A 16,644-nucleotide genomic window follows, 5' to 3' on the forward strand; every position below is an offset into this window, starting at 1 on the left:
TCGTAAAAAACTTAACAACTGGGCAGGAGTTTTGGCCAAATCGCCAACCCAGTAAATGGCGGTAATGCCTCATGATAGGGGTAAGCTGCCAACAAAAACAAGAAGAACTACTCCTTCCCTCCCTTCTAGTAGGAGGGATGTCAACTGCTGCCACCCAGCGGCCGGAGGGATTCTCTTCAAATTGGTCCCGTGAAAAATCATGAAAACCGGACATTTTTATGAATTTATAAAACCCGCCCGGACGACTTGTCCGGGCAAAAGAGGACGTTTGGTCACCCTATGCTAGCAGACAGCAGAGTTCCGGAGCCTCGCCAAACTTTCACCTGACATTACGGCCTCCAGACGGGCTGTCTCCCAATGTCCTCGGTATTTCCAGGTCCAATAGCGTATCTTAAAGTTGCTGCCGTTAAAAAGCTTGTAGTTGGATCTCGGGATCGATCTGATAGTTCGCCGCGAGGCGAACCACCGGGTAGAACGACGTAGTCTCGATATATGTCCATCAACGTACAGTAAGTGTTGCTGTGAGGCACATCTACTTATTTTCCCTTGGCTAACAGCGTTTTCCACCTGTAAACAAACGAAAATTTTGTAACACTTGCGTTTATGCGATGACATAATTGTGCCATCTACACGTACGGATTAGCAACAGGCTAGCAGCAGATACAGTAGTTGTAGTAAATAATATTAAAGATCATCATAATTACAATCGTCATCGCAATAACGATATCAAAGGCAACAAGTCGTTTCAAGCGGAAGATTTTAGCTTTAGTATTTTTCTTAGCACCGGACACATGAAAATGCAGGGATAGAAAGAACATACCTTCCATAACTCAGCAGCAACATGGCTACAAAAACACGGTCTTTGTGGTGGCACGAGCTTGGTTCCACATCTGCCTTCATGAACATGTTGTCCTCCCCTGTCGTGATGATGGCAGATGTATTCGTTTTTTTCAAATTGTCTTTTTTAAGGGATTTTGATGAATAATGTTACTCCAGCTCCACTGTTGTTTTGGATGGAGAAATTCTAAAACGGAAGATGCTTGCAGACATGCGGAAGTAAAGCAGAAGTACCTCGGAAACTTGTCAGTGAGTCAAAAGATAGACTATGAAATACTACTGCTCGTCCTTGGACCAAAATACATGCTTGAATTGTTAGATTCCTATGAAACATCTAGACCCCTAAGGTCGTCTGGAACCAGACTCCGGTATGTTTCAAGAACAAGAGCCAAGCAGGGTGAGGCAGCATTTAGTTATTATGCTCCTCACCTCTTGAACAAGTTACCTGAAGGTCTGAAGTGTGCTCAAACTGTTAGCTCCTTTAAATCAGGGCTAAAAACGCTTTTGTTTAGCACTGCATATCCATAGGACTGTCTATAAATTTCAATCTGTTTGCTTTCTATTCCTCTCCATTGCTGATTTCAATTATTAGTAGTAGTAGTAGTATTTTTTTTATTTTTTAAATTCTATTCGTGATTAAATGTGATTTTTATGTATAATTTCCTATTTCGATTTTGTTTTTACGTTCTATTGATTTTAATGTGATGTAAAGCACTTTGAATTGCCTTGTGTTGAATTGTGCTATATAAAAAAAATTGCCTTGCCTTACCTATTGTGGAAAACACTCAGGTGACTTGAAGGCCAGATTTCAAAACTGTCCTTTATGCATGTGTGATACATCATTGGAAAGCTTAAAATCTCAATTTTCTGGGGGATGAAAAATTTTGGACAGGAGGGCATTTTTAAACAGCAAAACCCTAACTGGAGGTGAGAGCATGAGAGAGCAGAATTAAAGACACCATGATTTTAACAAGATATCGCGTACTTACCTCTTTTTGATCCAAAACTCCATGAGTGTGAAGACACAGATGTGAGTGGCCAAGCCAGATTTTTTGGGTGAAACATGGTAACATAACAAGGGTCGCGATGCTGAAATCGTAGCGATCAAGGAGTGGCCGAGATTTTCTTTTTCATATACAGTGGGGAGAACAAGTATTTGATACACTGCCGATTTTGCTGGTTTTCCCACTTGCAATGCATGTAGAGGTCTGTAATTTGTATCATAAGTTCTCTTCAACAGTGAGAGACGGAATCTAATACAAAAAAAAAAAAAAAAAAACAGAAAATCACGTTGTATGATTTTTGAATAATAAATTTGCATTTAATTGCATGGAATAAGTATTTGATACATCACAAAAATCGAACTTAATATTTGGTACAGAAACCTTTGTTTGCTATTACAGATACCAAAAGTTTCCTGTAGTCCATGACAAGGTTTGCACACACTGCAGCAGGGATTTTGGCCCATTCCTCCATTCTCCAGAGCCTTCAGGTTTCGGGGCTGCTGCCGGGCAACACGGACTTTCAGCTCCCTCCATAGATTTTCTATCGGGTTCAGATCTGGTGACTGGCTAGGCCACTCCAGGACCTCAAGATGCTTCTTACGGAGCCACTCTTTAGTTGCCTTGGCTGTGTACTTTGGGTCGTTGTCATGCTGGAAGACCCAGCCACGAGCCATCTTCAGGGCGCTCACTGAAGGAAGGAGGTTGTCAGCCAAGATCCGGCAATACATAGCCCCATCCATCCTCCCCTCAATACGGTGCAGTAGTCCAGTACCCTTGGCAGAGAAGCAGCCCCATAAAATGATGTTTCCTCCTCCACGTTTCACGGTTGGGATGGTGTTCTTTGGGTTGTACGCATCCTTATTTTTCCTCCAAACACGACGAGCTGAGTTTAGACCAAAAAGTTCAGTTTTGGTCTCATCCGACCACATGACCTTCTCCCATTGCTCCTCTGGGTCATCCAGATGGTCAGCGACAAACTTCAGACGTGTCTGGACATGCACTGGCTTCAGCAGCGGGACCTTGCGTGCGCTGTAGGATTTTAATCCATGATCCATAATCCATCCGTAATGTGTTTCCGATGGTTTTCTTCGAGACTGTGGTTCCAGCTCTCTTCAAGTCATTGACCAGGTCCTGCCGTGTAGTTCTGGGCTGATCCCTCACCTTCCTCATGATCAGTGATGCCCCACGAGGTGAGATCTTACATGGAGCCCCAGAATGAGGCAGATTGACTGTCAACTTGAACTTCTTCCATTTTCTAATAATCGCTCCAACAGTTGTTACCTTCTCACCAAGCTGCTTGCTTATTTTCCTGTAGCCCATCCCAACCTTGTGCAGGTTTATTATTTTATACCTGATGTCCTTACACAGCTCTTTGGTCTTGGCCATTGTGGAGAGGTTGCAGTTTGTTTGTTTGAGCATGTGAACAGGTGTCTTTTATACACGTAACAAGTTCAAACAGGTGGAGTTACTTCCGGTAATGAGTGGAGAACAGGAGGGGTTCCTAAAAAGAACTAAGAGCCGAAATATTTACTAGTTGGTAATGTATCAAATACTTATGTCATGCAGTTAAATACAAATTTATTATTTAAAAATTATACAATGTGATTTTCTGGATTTTTGTATTAGATTCCGTCCCTCACAGTTGACGAGAATTTACGATACAAATTACAGACCTCTACATGGCTTGCAAGTGGGAAAACCAGCAAAATCGGCAATGTATCAAATACTTGTTCTCCCCACTGTATTTACCCTTTTAAACGTTTGGTTTTTTAAATTTCTTTGTTTGGATCGATTATTTATTATCTAAAATACTGGGGAAAATGCGACAGTAACAACAAAAATGAAATTAACCCATAGTTATGAGGTAGATATCCGTGACTTATTTACAGACACCATTTTTTTCATTGTGACGTAATTTGTTTATAAGTTTTAAAATATGCGAGTGAATAATTTTTTAAAGTCTTTTTTTTTTTTTTTTTTCAAGAAATATTAGACATTAATTAATGATTCTAAGCTATGAATGAAAGACCTTTTGAAACCTTTTTATGGCTGGGTTAAAACAAAGGCGGTTGCACGACATCTGTAAATGTGGGTTTCCAGGGTAAAACTGACACATTAAAAATAGTTCAGTAGCTTAATGCACTATGAATCTGCTATTGCAGCATATAGACATATTGATCTAACAAACACGACAGTTCTTTTGGCTTAAAATACAGCAGTTTATTTTAAAGAGGGGTGCAAGAGCAGAAACTGCTTTTTCAGTCTTGTCTGTGTTTTTCACCCTATATTATATACGTAATATATTTTTTTAAATCTAAATGGGATATTTGCAAACATCTGCTTTTGCGCTGTAAAACAATGAGAGTAATATAACAATAACATGGCGGTTGACATTTCAAATTACTTATTTTTTTCTAGCTGGAAACAAAATCAAAGGAAAAAATCTTCAACACACATACAAAGTTATTTTCACTTTTCTTTATTTGTCAAATATATCTCTGTTGTGCTATCAACAAATTTTGAGAAACTACATTTCATTCCACGCTTTAAAATATTGTCATATACATGATGTGCCATAAATGTTTGCTATAATGCACTGACAGTTGACACTTGAAAGAAAATGTTATCCCACAGATATTGAGTGTTACTATATCATAGACGGACATCGACAGCACGAGACATCATTTTCAATACGAGGGAGAGAGAAAAAGTGAAGAAATGTGCTTGATTACCGCGATGTCAACATGTAAACATTTCAACAGGTGCACTTGAAGCAGAGGATCATTTTAAGAAGTGTTCAAAAGTAAGACTCGTTGATCCGAACAAAGTGCGTAACTTTATAAAAGCATCTTTTAGCTTTGTTGTCGGTGACAAGAACCAGCCCACAACAACTGCCGTTGTCAACGACCTTGTAAACGTGGCAGACGGTGTAAACACTTCTTACCATTCAGAAAACAAACATTTTTTTTAAAAATGTACTACTTATACCACTTTATGACAAGTCCATTATGAATACACGATTCACCAGTGCACATAAACAATTCAGTCACATGCTGGTAAATGTTTCCGCGAGCTAATATCCGGTGAAAAAGAAAAGTTTCATTCATCACATACACTTTCAGTATTGAGTAAGATATGACAATAAGCATAAACAAAAAGGCTAAATTACATAGTGGTGCACCAATGACTGTTTTGTGTTTTCATTCAACTTTGAAAAACTTTCACAGCCATAATAAAAGCTTCATCATTTTGTAGGAGGCAACAATTGTGTGTAGATGCATAGTTTTATAATATACTCAAACCTCTTTGCATCGCCACATAGACACGGATGTGGATCAGAAATAAGTCGAGTATTGAACTGGTCCTAGTATTGGTACTTTTCTAACTCCATATATTAGTCATATACTTGGCTTACTTTCACACAACCTGCACATTTTCTGTTTTTAAGGCACACACACTCACCACTTTAGTGCGTGTAATGATAAATTGGAATGAATCATGTAAGAGCATGTACACAACTTTGTAGGAACATTATGAATTTTTATGATACGAGACAACAAAACGTGCTTTTAAAAGTAGATTTTCTTCAATCCCGGATAAGGTTTAAGTTTAGAACATGGCGGTGCCTTGAGATATGAGTGATCTGTCATACGGGTTTACTGATATATGAACTGTAGCAATACATGTAGACGGAACATATGAAAATACGCACAAGGTAATATTCTTTATCCTCTTTGAAGAACTCTCCCTGAGGTGAGCAAACAATGCACACCAAAAAGAGCAGCACAATATCCAATGAGGCAAAAAAAAGGCACTCATGATTTAATTCTTTATATAATAGGGTTTCCTTAGAAATGGCAACTCATTGGCTGCCATTGACGGCGCTAGACGTCCAATCCATTTTGACTGGGAGAGGGTGGCAGCTTGTTGTCTTAATGGCAGTGGAAGATGAGCATTCAATGGCAGGTAATCAGTTACCGTAAATACTATGAAACTACCATATGTATTTATGCTATGATTAAATGTCACTATCTCATGATATATAAATATTTTTTTAATGGGAAAGATGATCTGAGTTCCACGTTTTGAGTGGGAAGCAAATTCAACTCGTATTTCAAGGCACCACTTAATAATTTACATATTATTATTATTTTTCCAAGCTGTGGGCAGTGATTCCACACCTGGACCCACGATTTATTTATTTATTTGTTGTTTTTTTTTGTTTTGTTTTTTACAATTAACTCTGTGCTTTTTACATGACTTTACGCAAGTGAAGTTCAAGGATGATATCTAAATAAAAATTAAAAATTAAAAAATAAAGTCATGAAACTAATGTTCTGCTTATTTAAAGTCTCATGAGGGTCAGAAAACGGCACAGGCTCCTATTCTATTGCGCCCCCATATGACCGTTTAAAGAAATTACATTCCCAAAATAGTCCTGGATTTAACCTCTGCATGCCTGAATTTATATACAGTATAACAAATATACTGTACGTAACGCATTGGAGGAATACATAACTACATAAAAATATTATTAATGAAAAAATACTGAATATAGAAATTTTCTCTTAAAAACACAGCAAAAGGGGTGAAAAAGAAAATCAATTAAAAATATATATTAGTTTAGGAAATAAAAAATTAAATCAGTAATGTAGTGTTCATCATCATCTTTTTATTCAGTTTTCAAATCCCCCACCCCAAAATTCTTCAATTTTCTTCTTATTTTCAGTTTTTTTTTTACATTTCATTTTTGTGTGATTTTTTAATTTAGGGTTTTCCAATTTGAGTTTTCAAATTAATTCAATTTTTTTTTTTTCAAATTGTCATCATTTTTATGTGCTTATCTAATCCGCCAATGCTTTTTGATGTATAATTTAACTCATTCACTGCCATTGACAGCAACGTCCAATCCAATTTGGCTGCCAGTGATTTTAGCCCTTCCACTCAAAATGGATTGGACGTCTTTCGCTGTCATTAGGAGCCAATGAGTTAAATGTAGGCATCAAGTGGGTTAAATCAACACTCAATCAATGATTATTTAAACACATTTGGGGGTATGAGTGAAAAATAATTTTCCAAATAATAATCCAGATTGGCGGCAAATCCTGAGACAGCCTGAAAACTCTTTTCTGGTCTTATCATCTTGGTAATTTTGTCATTTGGCATGAAAAGACGAAAAAAAAAAAAAGACCCTGATTTGTAAACTTTGGAACATAAGTAGAGATTATTACGACACCTGTCACTCAGAACATTGTCGTTCCATGTGTTGACCAAAGTGAGGGCCCCGTGTCCGTTTTTTCGTGCCTCTTGGAAATGTACAACATCCGGCGCCGCTTGGATTCTCACTTAGTGTTGGTGAATTGACTAATCCACACCGTCAAAGCCTTGCGCATTCTCGATTGCAATATGAAGTTTCTCCCTAAGTTCCTCGAAGGACTCGTAGGGTGGGAGGTCTAGACGGTTAAAGCTTTACGGGAAAAATAAGAAGACAGATTATAAAAATTTTTTTTTTTTAAATCATCAGAGAGTTTAAAATCACACCACGGTACCTGCAACGTCAAATGAAAAGTGGTCGTTTGCCTACATTTTTAGAGCCTCTGAACTCACTGGCTGCCATTGTTGGTGCTAGACGTCCAATTAGATGTGGACTAGTGGCAATTCATCAATCATCTTCAAAGGCACTGAAAAAGTTTTACCATATTTTTCGGACTATAAGTCACAGTTTTTTTTCATAGTTTGGCTGGGGGTGCGACTTATACTCAGGAGCGACTTATTTGTGAAATTATTAACACATTATGATATCATTTCATATGTTATTTTGGTGTTTTGGAGTGTAACTGATGGTTTGGTAAATTTGTTAGCACGTTTTCTATGCTATAGTTATCTGAATAACTTTTAAGAGCTATGGCCACGTTCGCGTTCTGCCTTTGGCAATGTGTGTTCAATTTTATTATTGACTTTTTTATATTGAAATGCATGCTTTTAGTTTGTGAGACTTTCACGCCCACGTGGGGGCGCACTCGCACTTTTTTACGCGAAGAAGAGCGCTCACACGCCAGAAGAAGACAGACAGCTACGCAACGTCTCTGAGCGAGTGGGCGAGAGAGTTAGAGCCAGTTGTGTGGTTGTTTGAACGATGTGCTAATGCTAGCAAACGCATGCTAACCGTTTGTGTCATTGCCGTAATCGCACCTAATTATCATTTATTTACGTTGATGCGAACCTGTTTGGTATCGCGGACGAAATTGATTCAGCAAACTATACGGATGTCCAGCATCATCATTTGGGAGTTTAGCTTGCTGTATAGCCAGGACCGAGCCGTAGCGTCCTGGTGAGGACAGTATATTCGCATTTCGTTGTTCATGCACTGTACACTGTACGTTTATTCAGCATGTTGTTCTCTATTGTATTTTTATATTAAATTGCCTTTCAAAATGACATAGCTGTTCTATGTGTTGGATTTTGTCAAGTAAATTTCCCCCAAAAATGCGACTTATACTCCCGTGCGACTTCATATTTTTTTTCTCTTCGTTGGGCTTTTAATGGCTGGTTTGACTTATACTCAGATGCGACTTGTAGTCCGAAAAATCCGGTAATAGGGTTTATTTGAGTTTTATAGTTTTCCTATTTAGTTTTTAATACTGTAGTTTTTTAATTTATTTATTTTTCATTTAAAAAAGGGTTAGTACAGTAAATATTCTTATTCATTTTTCATAAAAAAAGGGGCAACCCTTTAAATATTATTATTATTATCTTTTTTTTTTAAATGTACAGTAATTATATGAAGAAAAAAAAGAAACAACCCCCTACACGAACACACACGCAAAACTGGAAAAAATAAATAACCCAAAACATTTTTGATTTCTGTAGTCCTTGATCTTTGTCCTTAAAATTTTATTTGAATTTCGTTTTAGTGAGCAACAAAGTCAATTAGACGCGATTTACTTTTGGGGGCCACATAAAATGATGTGGTGGGCCAAATCTGGCCCACGAGTCATGATTTGTATACCAGTGACTTAGGGCTAAGAAAGACCACAACGCAAATTAAGGCTCATTTGCAAATATTGTAGAAGTTAGTTGCGATTACTTTCATGTTACAACGTCGTCCACTACTTGATAAAATTCACATGAATGGTTGAGACAAAAATCTGGAGGATGGCTCACCACGTGTGTGCTCGCGGCAGTTTGTCCCGTGTTCCCCACTGCTCAATGGTGAACCGCTGCGGCCCATTAGATCCTGGATTAATGGATAAAAAGCACAACAATAACAGGTGTATTCAACACGCAAAACAACAAATGCCAAGAAAGACTGCAAAATTGCAGACCCAAACCCAAAGTTTATCTCACCATAGAGTTCTCCAAAACCGTTCATTGGCACTCTAGATGTTCCCGTCACAAACTGCAAGAGACGAATTCGCTTTTCGGCATCCATTAGCAGTACCGCCTACAAAAAGTATGGAGACAGAGAAGAACAATTCCTATTAACTTCTACTTTGAAAGGTTTACATTTTTTCAACAAAATCAGCTCTTTTAACCCTCAATAGCCGGAGTCCAAAATTAGCGGACCGCGGTCCACGGCACACCTCTCTGTGGACCCAGAGCAAATGGCACTTTCAAAAAAATTTTTTTTATTTTTTATTTTTTAAAAACATATACTATTTGTATGAATTGCAGATCTATCGCTATATGCTACTATTGTATCGCAAAATTCTGTTTCATTTTTAGTCAAATATCTTCCATGTTCCCACTTCTGTTGTTATCTCTATGACAACGATGCGCTGATTGGCTGAGAGAGCCTGCATGCTGCTAGCTAGAGTGGACGGACCGCGGCAGTGTGAAACCCGAGTTGCACCTGGAACTTTGCAATCTGTTTGTTTACATGCCACCAGTGGAAGACCGATCTAACAAAATGGCATGCTCAAAGTTGACCAAGAGAAGAAAAGTGGACAACGAAAATCGCCGTTTCAATGAGGAATGGACCGACAAATATGCGTCCATTTTACCACCTGCAAGTACCAAACATGCTTAAAGACAGTTGCTCGGATAAAAAGTGAAAATGTGAAACGCCATTATGCCATTTTGTATTTTTATTTAAGTCAAAAAAAATGTTTTGTTAATTTATTTTTATTTAATCAGATTGTGCATTGTATTTTTGTTTGGTCAAAAGAAAACCACCTTTACCACCTTCGACCTGCCTTGTACTTGACCAATATTAATTAATGGACCCATGCTTGTATGAAAAAAACAAGTGTGCCCCTTCAAGATTTGTATTTGAGAACCCCTGCTCTATACAGTCCCTGACAAAATTCTTGTCGCTTATCCATCTTGTAGAAACAATTGCTAATAACCTGACTTTTAATTATTCAATTGGTTTCAGAAATGGCTCATATGAAAGCCAAAACCCTCCCAAATGATGTTGAATGTACAAAAATATATTTGTTTCACTGAAAAAATATTTATCATTTAATGAAGACATACAGGTCAAATTTTGGCAAGACATAAGTTTTGTCGCCTACAGAAAGTAGTGTGAAAATTGAACAAAAAATATACTTCAAATACAAAAATATGTTACATAATATGAGCGAATTAAGTAGTGGTGCTGTGAGATCCAAATTTAATATTTTGTATGACTTCCAAGGACTCGGCAAGGATTCATACAATTTATTGATGAAGTCATCAGGAATTCAATGGAAGAATAATCTGAAAAATCCACCTTTTGCCGCTTTTCCAGCGTCCATCCTTTTAACAGGCCTTGGCAAATGCCACATGGTTTTTTAATTGTTTGCACCCTGAGACATAAATAGTCTGAAATATCAACAAATCTTAGCTGCCTCTCACATTCCTAACCATAAAAAGGGACAAATTCTGCAGCAGGATGGTGCTCCATCGCATACTTCAATCTCTACCTCAAAGTTCCTCAAGGCAAAGAAGATCAAGATCCTCCAGGACTGGCCAGCCCAGTCCCCAGACATGAACATCATTGAGCATGTCTGGGGTAGGATGAAAGAGGAAGCATGGATGGCAAAACCCAAGAATGTTGATGAATGTTGATGGCAGGCAAGACTGCTTTCTTTGATGTTCCTGATGACTTCATCAATAAATTGTATGAATCCTTGCCGAAGCCCATGGAAGTCCTACAAAATATTAAATTTGGATCCCACAGCACCACTACCACCACTGTAACATATTTTTGTATTTGAAGTACATTTTTTGTTCAATTTTCACACTACTTTCTGGCGACAAAACTTTTGTCTTGCCAAAATTTGACCTTTGTGTCTTCATTAAATGATCAATCTTTTTTCAGTGAAACAAATATATTTTTGTACATTCAACAACATTTGGGAGGGTCCTAGCTTTCATATGAGCCATTTCTGAAACCAATTGAATAATTAAAAGTCAGGTTATTGGCAATTGTTTCTACAAAATGGATAAGCGACAAGACTTTTGTCAGGGACTGTAGAGCAAAAAGCTATTTTGAGTAATTAAAAAAAAAAAAAAAACTTTACTTGGCTCCATAAAGACCTAGCATCCACATCAAGGTTATAAAATTGATTCATTCATCTTATGAGTCGCTTATCCTCACAATTGTTGCGGGCGTGCTACAGCCCCTCTCATTTAACTATCTGTATTTGGATTATTCATTATAGTTTAATTGTATTTAGCTTTAGATGTTGCTTCTAAAATTCAATTATTTTTAAGTTAAGTTTTTGGAGTGATCTAGCTATTTATTCAATTAGGTTTTCAGACCGCCCGGAGGAAGGTCTGAAAATTTCACTTTGCTGTTCTTGGTCTCCTCCATTATTCATGGGTGGATTAAAACGAAATTTGGTAGTTATAGTCTAAGGATATATACGCCTCGATTCTCTAAAACAGATTTTATTTTCTCTCAATTTTTTTGTCTCCATACTAATTAATTGGATAAATTTACGGCGGACATAAAATCCATTGTCCTTCGTAATTTGTGACCGGAGGAGAATTAAATTTGGTAGGTATATTCTAGGTATGTATACGCATCAACCCTCTGAGCCCAATTTTTTTGTTTTAGGGCTTATTATTTAGATTAATGATTTGTGGAATTACTGTTGCCTGTAGGTTCCGAGTTAGCCACTAGAAGGAGCTGGGCGGTCATATTTGCTTGTTCTTGGTATTACTCAGCTTAGTTCTTATAACCATAGTTTCAATATTAGTTTAATTTTCACATAATTCTCAAGAAGTACAATTTGCTATTCTGCAGTTCATGTACATGCACATTATTATTAAGTATTTAATAGGTCAAGTTAAGCATTTGGTATTTAATCATATTTTATGTTGTACATTGTTAAATTATCACTACTTAGCAAATATCAAATAAATGCTTTAGTAATTCTGAGCATTAAGAATTTATATCTTTAAAAAAAAAAATATATTATTTATATTATTATTTATATTAACTTCATTGTGTTTTCTTCTATAAATATAAATAACATGAAAAATATCTTGAATAGTAATCGGTTTCGTTTTTCAGCCACATTTTTCTCATTTGTTTTTTTGGTTTCAGGAAAGCATTTTCATTTTGGTCCATTCCTACTATTAACATTTGGCACACAAGCATAGCCTACATGACACAGATATGTGGACGACAGGTCTCAATTACAATTATATTCAGGGTTTTTTCTTTTTAAATTAATCAATATATTTTGTACATTTTTAATGATTATTCCTTAATAATTATAAACTAATAACATTTTAATAAAAAACTAAATCAATACAGCTAAAACAAATAAAAACAGAAATGCACTCTGATTATGGCAATAATAGTCGAAAGTTGATATTCATTCATTCATTTAACTCATTTCCTGCCATTGACAATAATAGACGTCCAGTGGCGCACCGCACGCATGCTATTTTTAGACCGTGACCTGCTACTTCTCCCCGGTAAAGTTTCAAAAACGAACATGCCGATCACACATTGCTTTTTTGCAACTTGTAGAAACAACTCTAGAAATTACTACATGTGAAGGATGTTTTCTTCATACCTTTCCCAAAACCAAAAACTCGGAGGAAAAAATGTGAAGAATGATTCAACTTGTGCGGACTTTTGACGACAGCTCGGTGAATCCATTCACATTTCATATGCAGTAAACATTTTGTTGGGTTGGCGTGGTCTTTCAGAGGACAAAGAGGTAAGCCATTTTGATATTTTTTACGTATTTTTTAGCGTGACGTTGTGCCGTGCTGCTTCTGTCAGACAATGAATGACCTGAAAAGAATTAAAATGGTATCTGACTGCCACTGTTAGCTTTTCTGTTGTTAAAAAAACAAACAACCTTAGTAAGGGGGACATGTAAATAAATTATAGAATTAAGATTTGTTATCAATGAAAAAATTAAAAGTGTTCATTGGCTGTCACTGAGAGGCATTTGCGATCGCTACACAAAAGAATATACAGTGGGGAGAACAAGTATTTGATACACTGCCAATGGGTTTTCCCATTGGCAGTAAATTACCCCCAAGAACGGTCAGAGACTTAGGACAAACAGAGGATATAATATACAAGATAGGGCATATGGTGGTAAAGAATAGTTTGTTGAAACAGGAGATTGTCATTGTCAGTCACGTAAGAAAAAGGTGTCGATAAAAAAGCCAAGGCTATGCTAAGGTCGGCTCGTTTTTTTCATCTTTTTCAGCCCTCGACACGCAAGCCATCTCTTTAACTCAGTGCTTCTCAATTATTTTCTGTTACGCCCCCCCAAGGAAGACGTAAATGTTTCGCGCCCCCCCCAACTCTCTGCCGCCACTGTAAATAGTATCATTTGTCTATATTACTATTATAAGTACGCCTCAGCCTAACATTGTGTCCTTTTTTTTCTATTAAAGAAAAAAAGTAACATAGATCAACTTATAATAAAGTATAACTTTTTTAACATTGTGTTGCTTGTAACAGAAAAGACTTAACGCGCATCAATTTGCCTGAAGTTAAAAAAAAAAAGAAAAAAAAAAAAAGTCACATCCAAACTGTAAAAATACACTCAAGGTACATTTTTGACCATTTGATACTGAAAAATAAAATGTAATAAAATCAGTAAATAATAACAAATTCAAATTGATTAGAAACATTTACTCTTCAGGACAACATGCCAAAAAATTTGACCGAAAAAAACCCAAAACTGAATAGAATTGGGAGTCTTTGGACAGAAGGAAAGTTTTTATTTTCGCTGATTCACCACAGTGCTCACTGGTTTACTGATATAACACTGACAAAGCGGGACGATTGTGAAAATTGGCAGTATTCGGCACATTTTCGCTGAAAAATAGTCAAGCGGCTTATCAATGAGATTGAGGTCTAATGTCTTTAAGTGGCGTCTTAACTGATTTGGCTTCTCCGCTATAATCATTTTTAGACTCAGTAAACAGTGGTCTTTCCTCATTTTCCACTATATTAAAAGTCAAAGGCAAACGGCCCGAAAAAAGCGCATTCTCGGCGGCCGAGGGAGAACCGTAGGTGAGGGCGGTGGTCGTGACGATCCCAAGCCGAAAACGGCACTTCTCGGCCGGACACGTGAGAACCGAAGAAGACAGTGGGTCGCTGCGTGAGTCCAGCTCTGCATGAGTCTCTTCCGTGTGCTCTTGCTTACTTCAAAAATACTGCACGCACTTTGAAAATGAGAGCGCCACTGCCACCTATGGAGTGGATGTGCAAGTACACTTTATTCTAGTACGGCAAAAAAAAAAAAAAAAAAAAAAAAAGCATGTTCCCCGAGGTCACTCGCGCCCCCCCGGCATCGCTCTGCGCCCCCCTGGGGGGGCGCGCCCCACCATTTGAGAAGTACTGCTTTAACTGAACATTTTTATGTTCTTCCACATCTTTGCAAGTGAATTTGGCACCAGGGACATCATTTTTGGAGAGGATTGGTAGGTTTAGCTCTGTAAACATCTCCTTCGTACACGATTTCCATTCATTTTCCTATTGGGGACAAACGGTGGCGTTTCCTCCCTTCGCAACAGTAGCTAACGTCATGAATATTAATTAGCGGAAGCGACGTGTTGCTTGCGGTACGCCATTCATTTAAACTACGAGGACAGATTAGGAATGCTTATCTTTCAATGCCATTTAGTGAGTACCCCTTTTATTCCTCTTCCGGCAAAACCTTTTGTCTCTTTTGTTGCTCTGGCACCTTAGTGGATTTCGCGCGAAAGCGTTCGCATCGACTTCTGCCTTTATAACGAATGGGGATATGAGGAAATGACGTATGCCGTAAATCAGTCAGCACATTAGTAGTTTTTTGTGTGGCAGAGTTCCTGCCACCCTTTTCAAAGTTGAATACTGCCGGTGAAAGTGATAAAGACCCACTCAAGATATAAAAAACATTCAACTAGTTGTCAGTCGACATATCATCACAAATGTTATGAAAATGTTTTATGAAGGTTGAAAAGTTGCCTAGTGTTGACTTAAAAGGAAGCAGGGGAAAGAGTTGCTTAGGGCATGGAACATCTCTTACTTTCCAGAACCAGCTGATTACCACATGGTTTGAATTGTAGCCACTCTTGTACTTGGTGTTCTGTCTCCAGTCGTTCACATCCACGTCTCCCAAGCCACACATGAGCAACTGCGGGGAGAAGAAACAAAAGCTCATTAGTCCTATTTATGAAATGGATCATAGAAATACAGATGGACGGAAAACTCACCTCAAGCTCGTTCTCATCAAAGATCTTGATCAGATCCTGAGGGATCAACTCAAAGAATCCCTGGAAATAAAAGCAAGCAAAAACTTTAAATACTACAAGCATGGAAATTTTCCTGCCAATGAAAAAATGTCTTTACATCCTTGAAGGCAGTCATCTGCTTCTGGATTCGGTTTACGAAGCGCCACTGGATCACAAGACTGTCGATGAGATAATGTGTATGTGAACAATTTATTAATAAGAGTTGAAAATTCAAGTTACGTTCTAGATTTTTTTAAAAATTTGCTTACTGGATGTATTCATCCTTGTTTTCATTTGTGACAACAATCTCTGCACCGTTGGGCTTCAGCTCATGCTGGTGAGTCTGTTGAGAGGAAATGGCACATTAGTGATACAAGATATTAACTCAGTGGCTGCCATTGACGGTGACAGATGTCCAAACATCTGGCTTTTTTCATCCTTCTGTTGTTAAATAAAATGAGTTTACTAGTAGACGTCAAATCCATTTTAACTGGGAAGGTGGCAGCGAACAGTCATTTGCTGCCAGCTCTTCCACTTCTAATGAATTGGATGTCTATTGTCGTCAATGAGTTAATCAAGACAACCAAACTAAGTAGATAGTAAGGCAGTGACTAGCCTACACATATAGTTATGGCTTCCTTCAGAGGGCCGTTATAAGACATTTTTTAGAGACATTGTTGACCTTAAAATCACCCAAATCCTTTTTTTGAGCCTCTCAATAGTAAATATCTTAATCTTTAATTTACATTTTTGTATAAAAATAACAACAACAAAAAACTTATTATTTGATTAAATATTTTTGTTTTTAAGTTAAAAAAGCAAACTGTGCTATAAAACAAAACAAAGCGTAAATATTGTCTTATTTTTTTCAATTTTTACTTTTTGATTTACATTTTTAATTGATTTTTAATTGAAGCGAAAATTGAAAAAAAAAATTAACTAAAAAGTCTTGTGTTCTTTGCTTTCAAGTAGATGCTAAATCAAGTTGAATGAAGTTAATTAAAATAAATGACAACATAGTAAATAAGAAAAAAATACATTAAAAAAAAAAAGGAATAAAAATATAGATATCATTTTATGTATGATGCAAATTACTGACAATAGGCATCTATGGTAAAAA

At 37.2% G+C, this 16,644-nt stretch overlaps 1 protein-coding gene across 1 annotated transcript in view; it reads right to left on the reverse strand.

Annotated features, from left to right (window-relative positions):
- Window positions 1-4,304: 4,304 nt before the first annotated feature.
- The window catches only part of LOC130914815 (E3 ubiquitin-protein ligase NEDD4-like), a 50,934-nt gene continuing 38,594 nt past the window's right edge, over window positions 4,305-16,644 (reverse strand). The window contains exons 23-29 of the mRNA XM_057834339.1: window positions 15,794-15,867; window positions 15,643-15,703; window positions 15,507-15,566; window positions 15,320-15,427; window positions 9,189-9,285; window positions 9,006-9,078; window positions 4,305-7,308 (exon numbers count right to left, since the gene is read on the reverse strand). Of these exons, the coding sequence (XP_057690322.1) occupies window positions 7,206-7,308; window positions 9,006-9,078; window positions 9,189-9,285; window positions 15,320-15,427; window positions 15,507-15,566; window positions 15,643-15,703; window positions 15,794-15,867 (576 nt within the window). The 3' untranslated portion in view covers window positions 4,305-7,205. The remainder of the gene's footprint in view (window positions 7,309-9,005; window positions 9,079-9,188; window positions 9,286-15,319; window positions 15,428-15,506; window positions 15,567-15,642; window positions 15,704-15,793; window positions 15,868-16,644) is intronic.

The sequence above is a fragment of the Corythoichthys intestinalis genome, chromosome 1 (assembly GCF_030265065.1).
Source record: "Corythoichthys intestinalis isolate RoL2023-P3 chromosome 1, ASM3026506v1, whole genome shotgun sequence".
NCBI lineage: Eukaryota > Metazoa > Chordata > Actinopteri > Syngnathiformes > Syngnathidae > Corythoichthys > Corythoichthys intestinalis.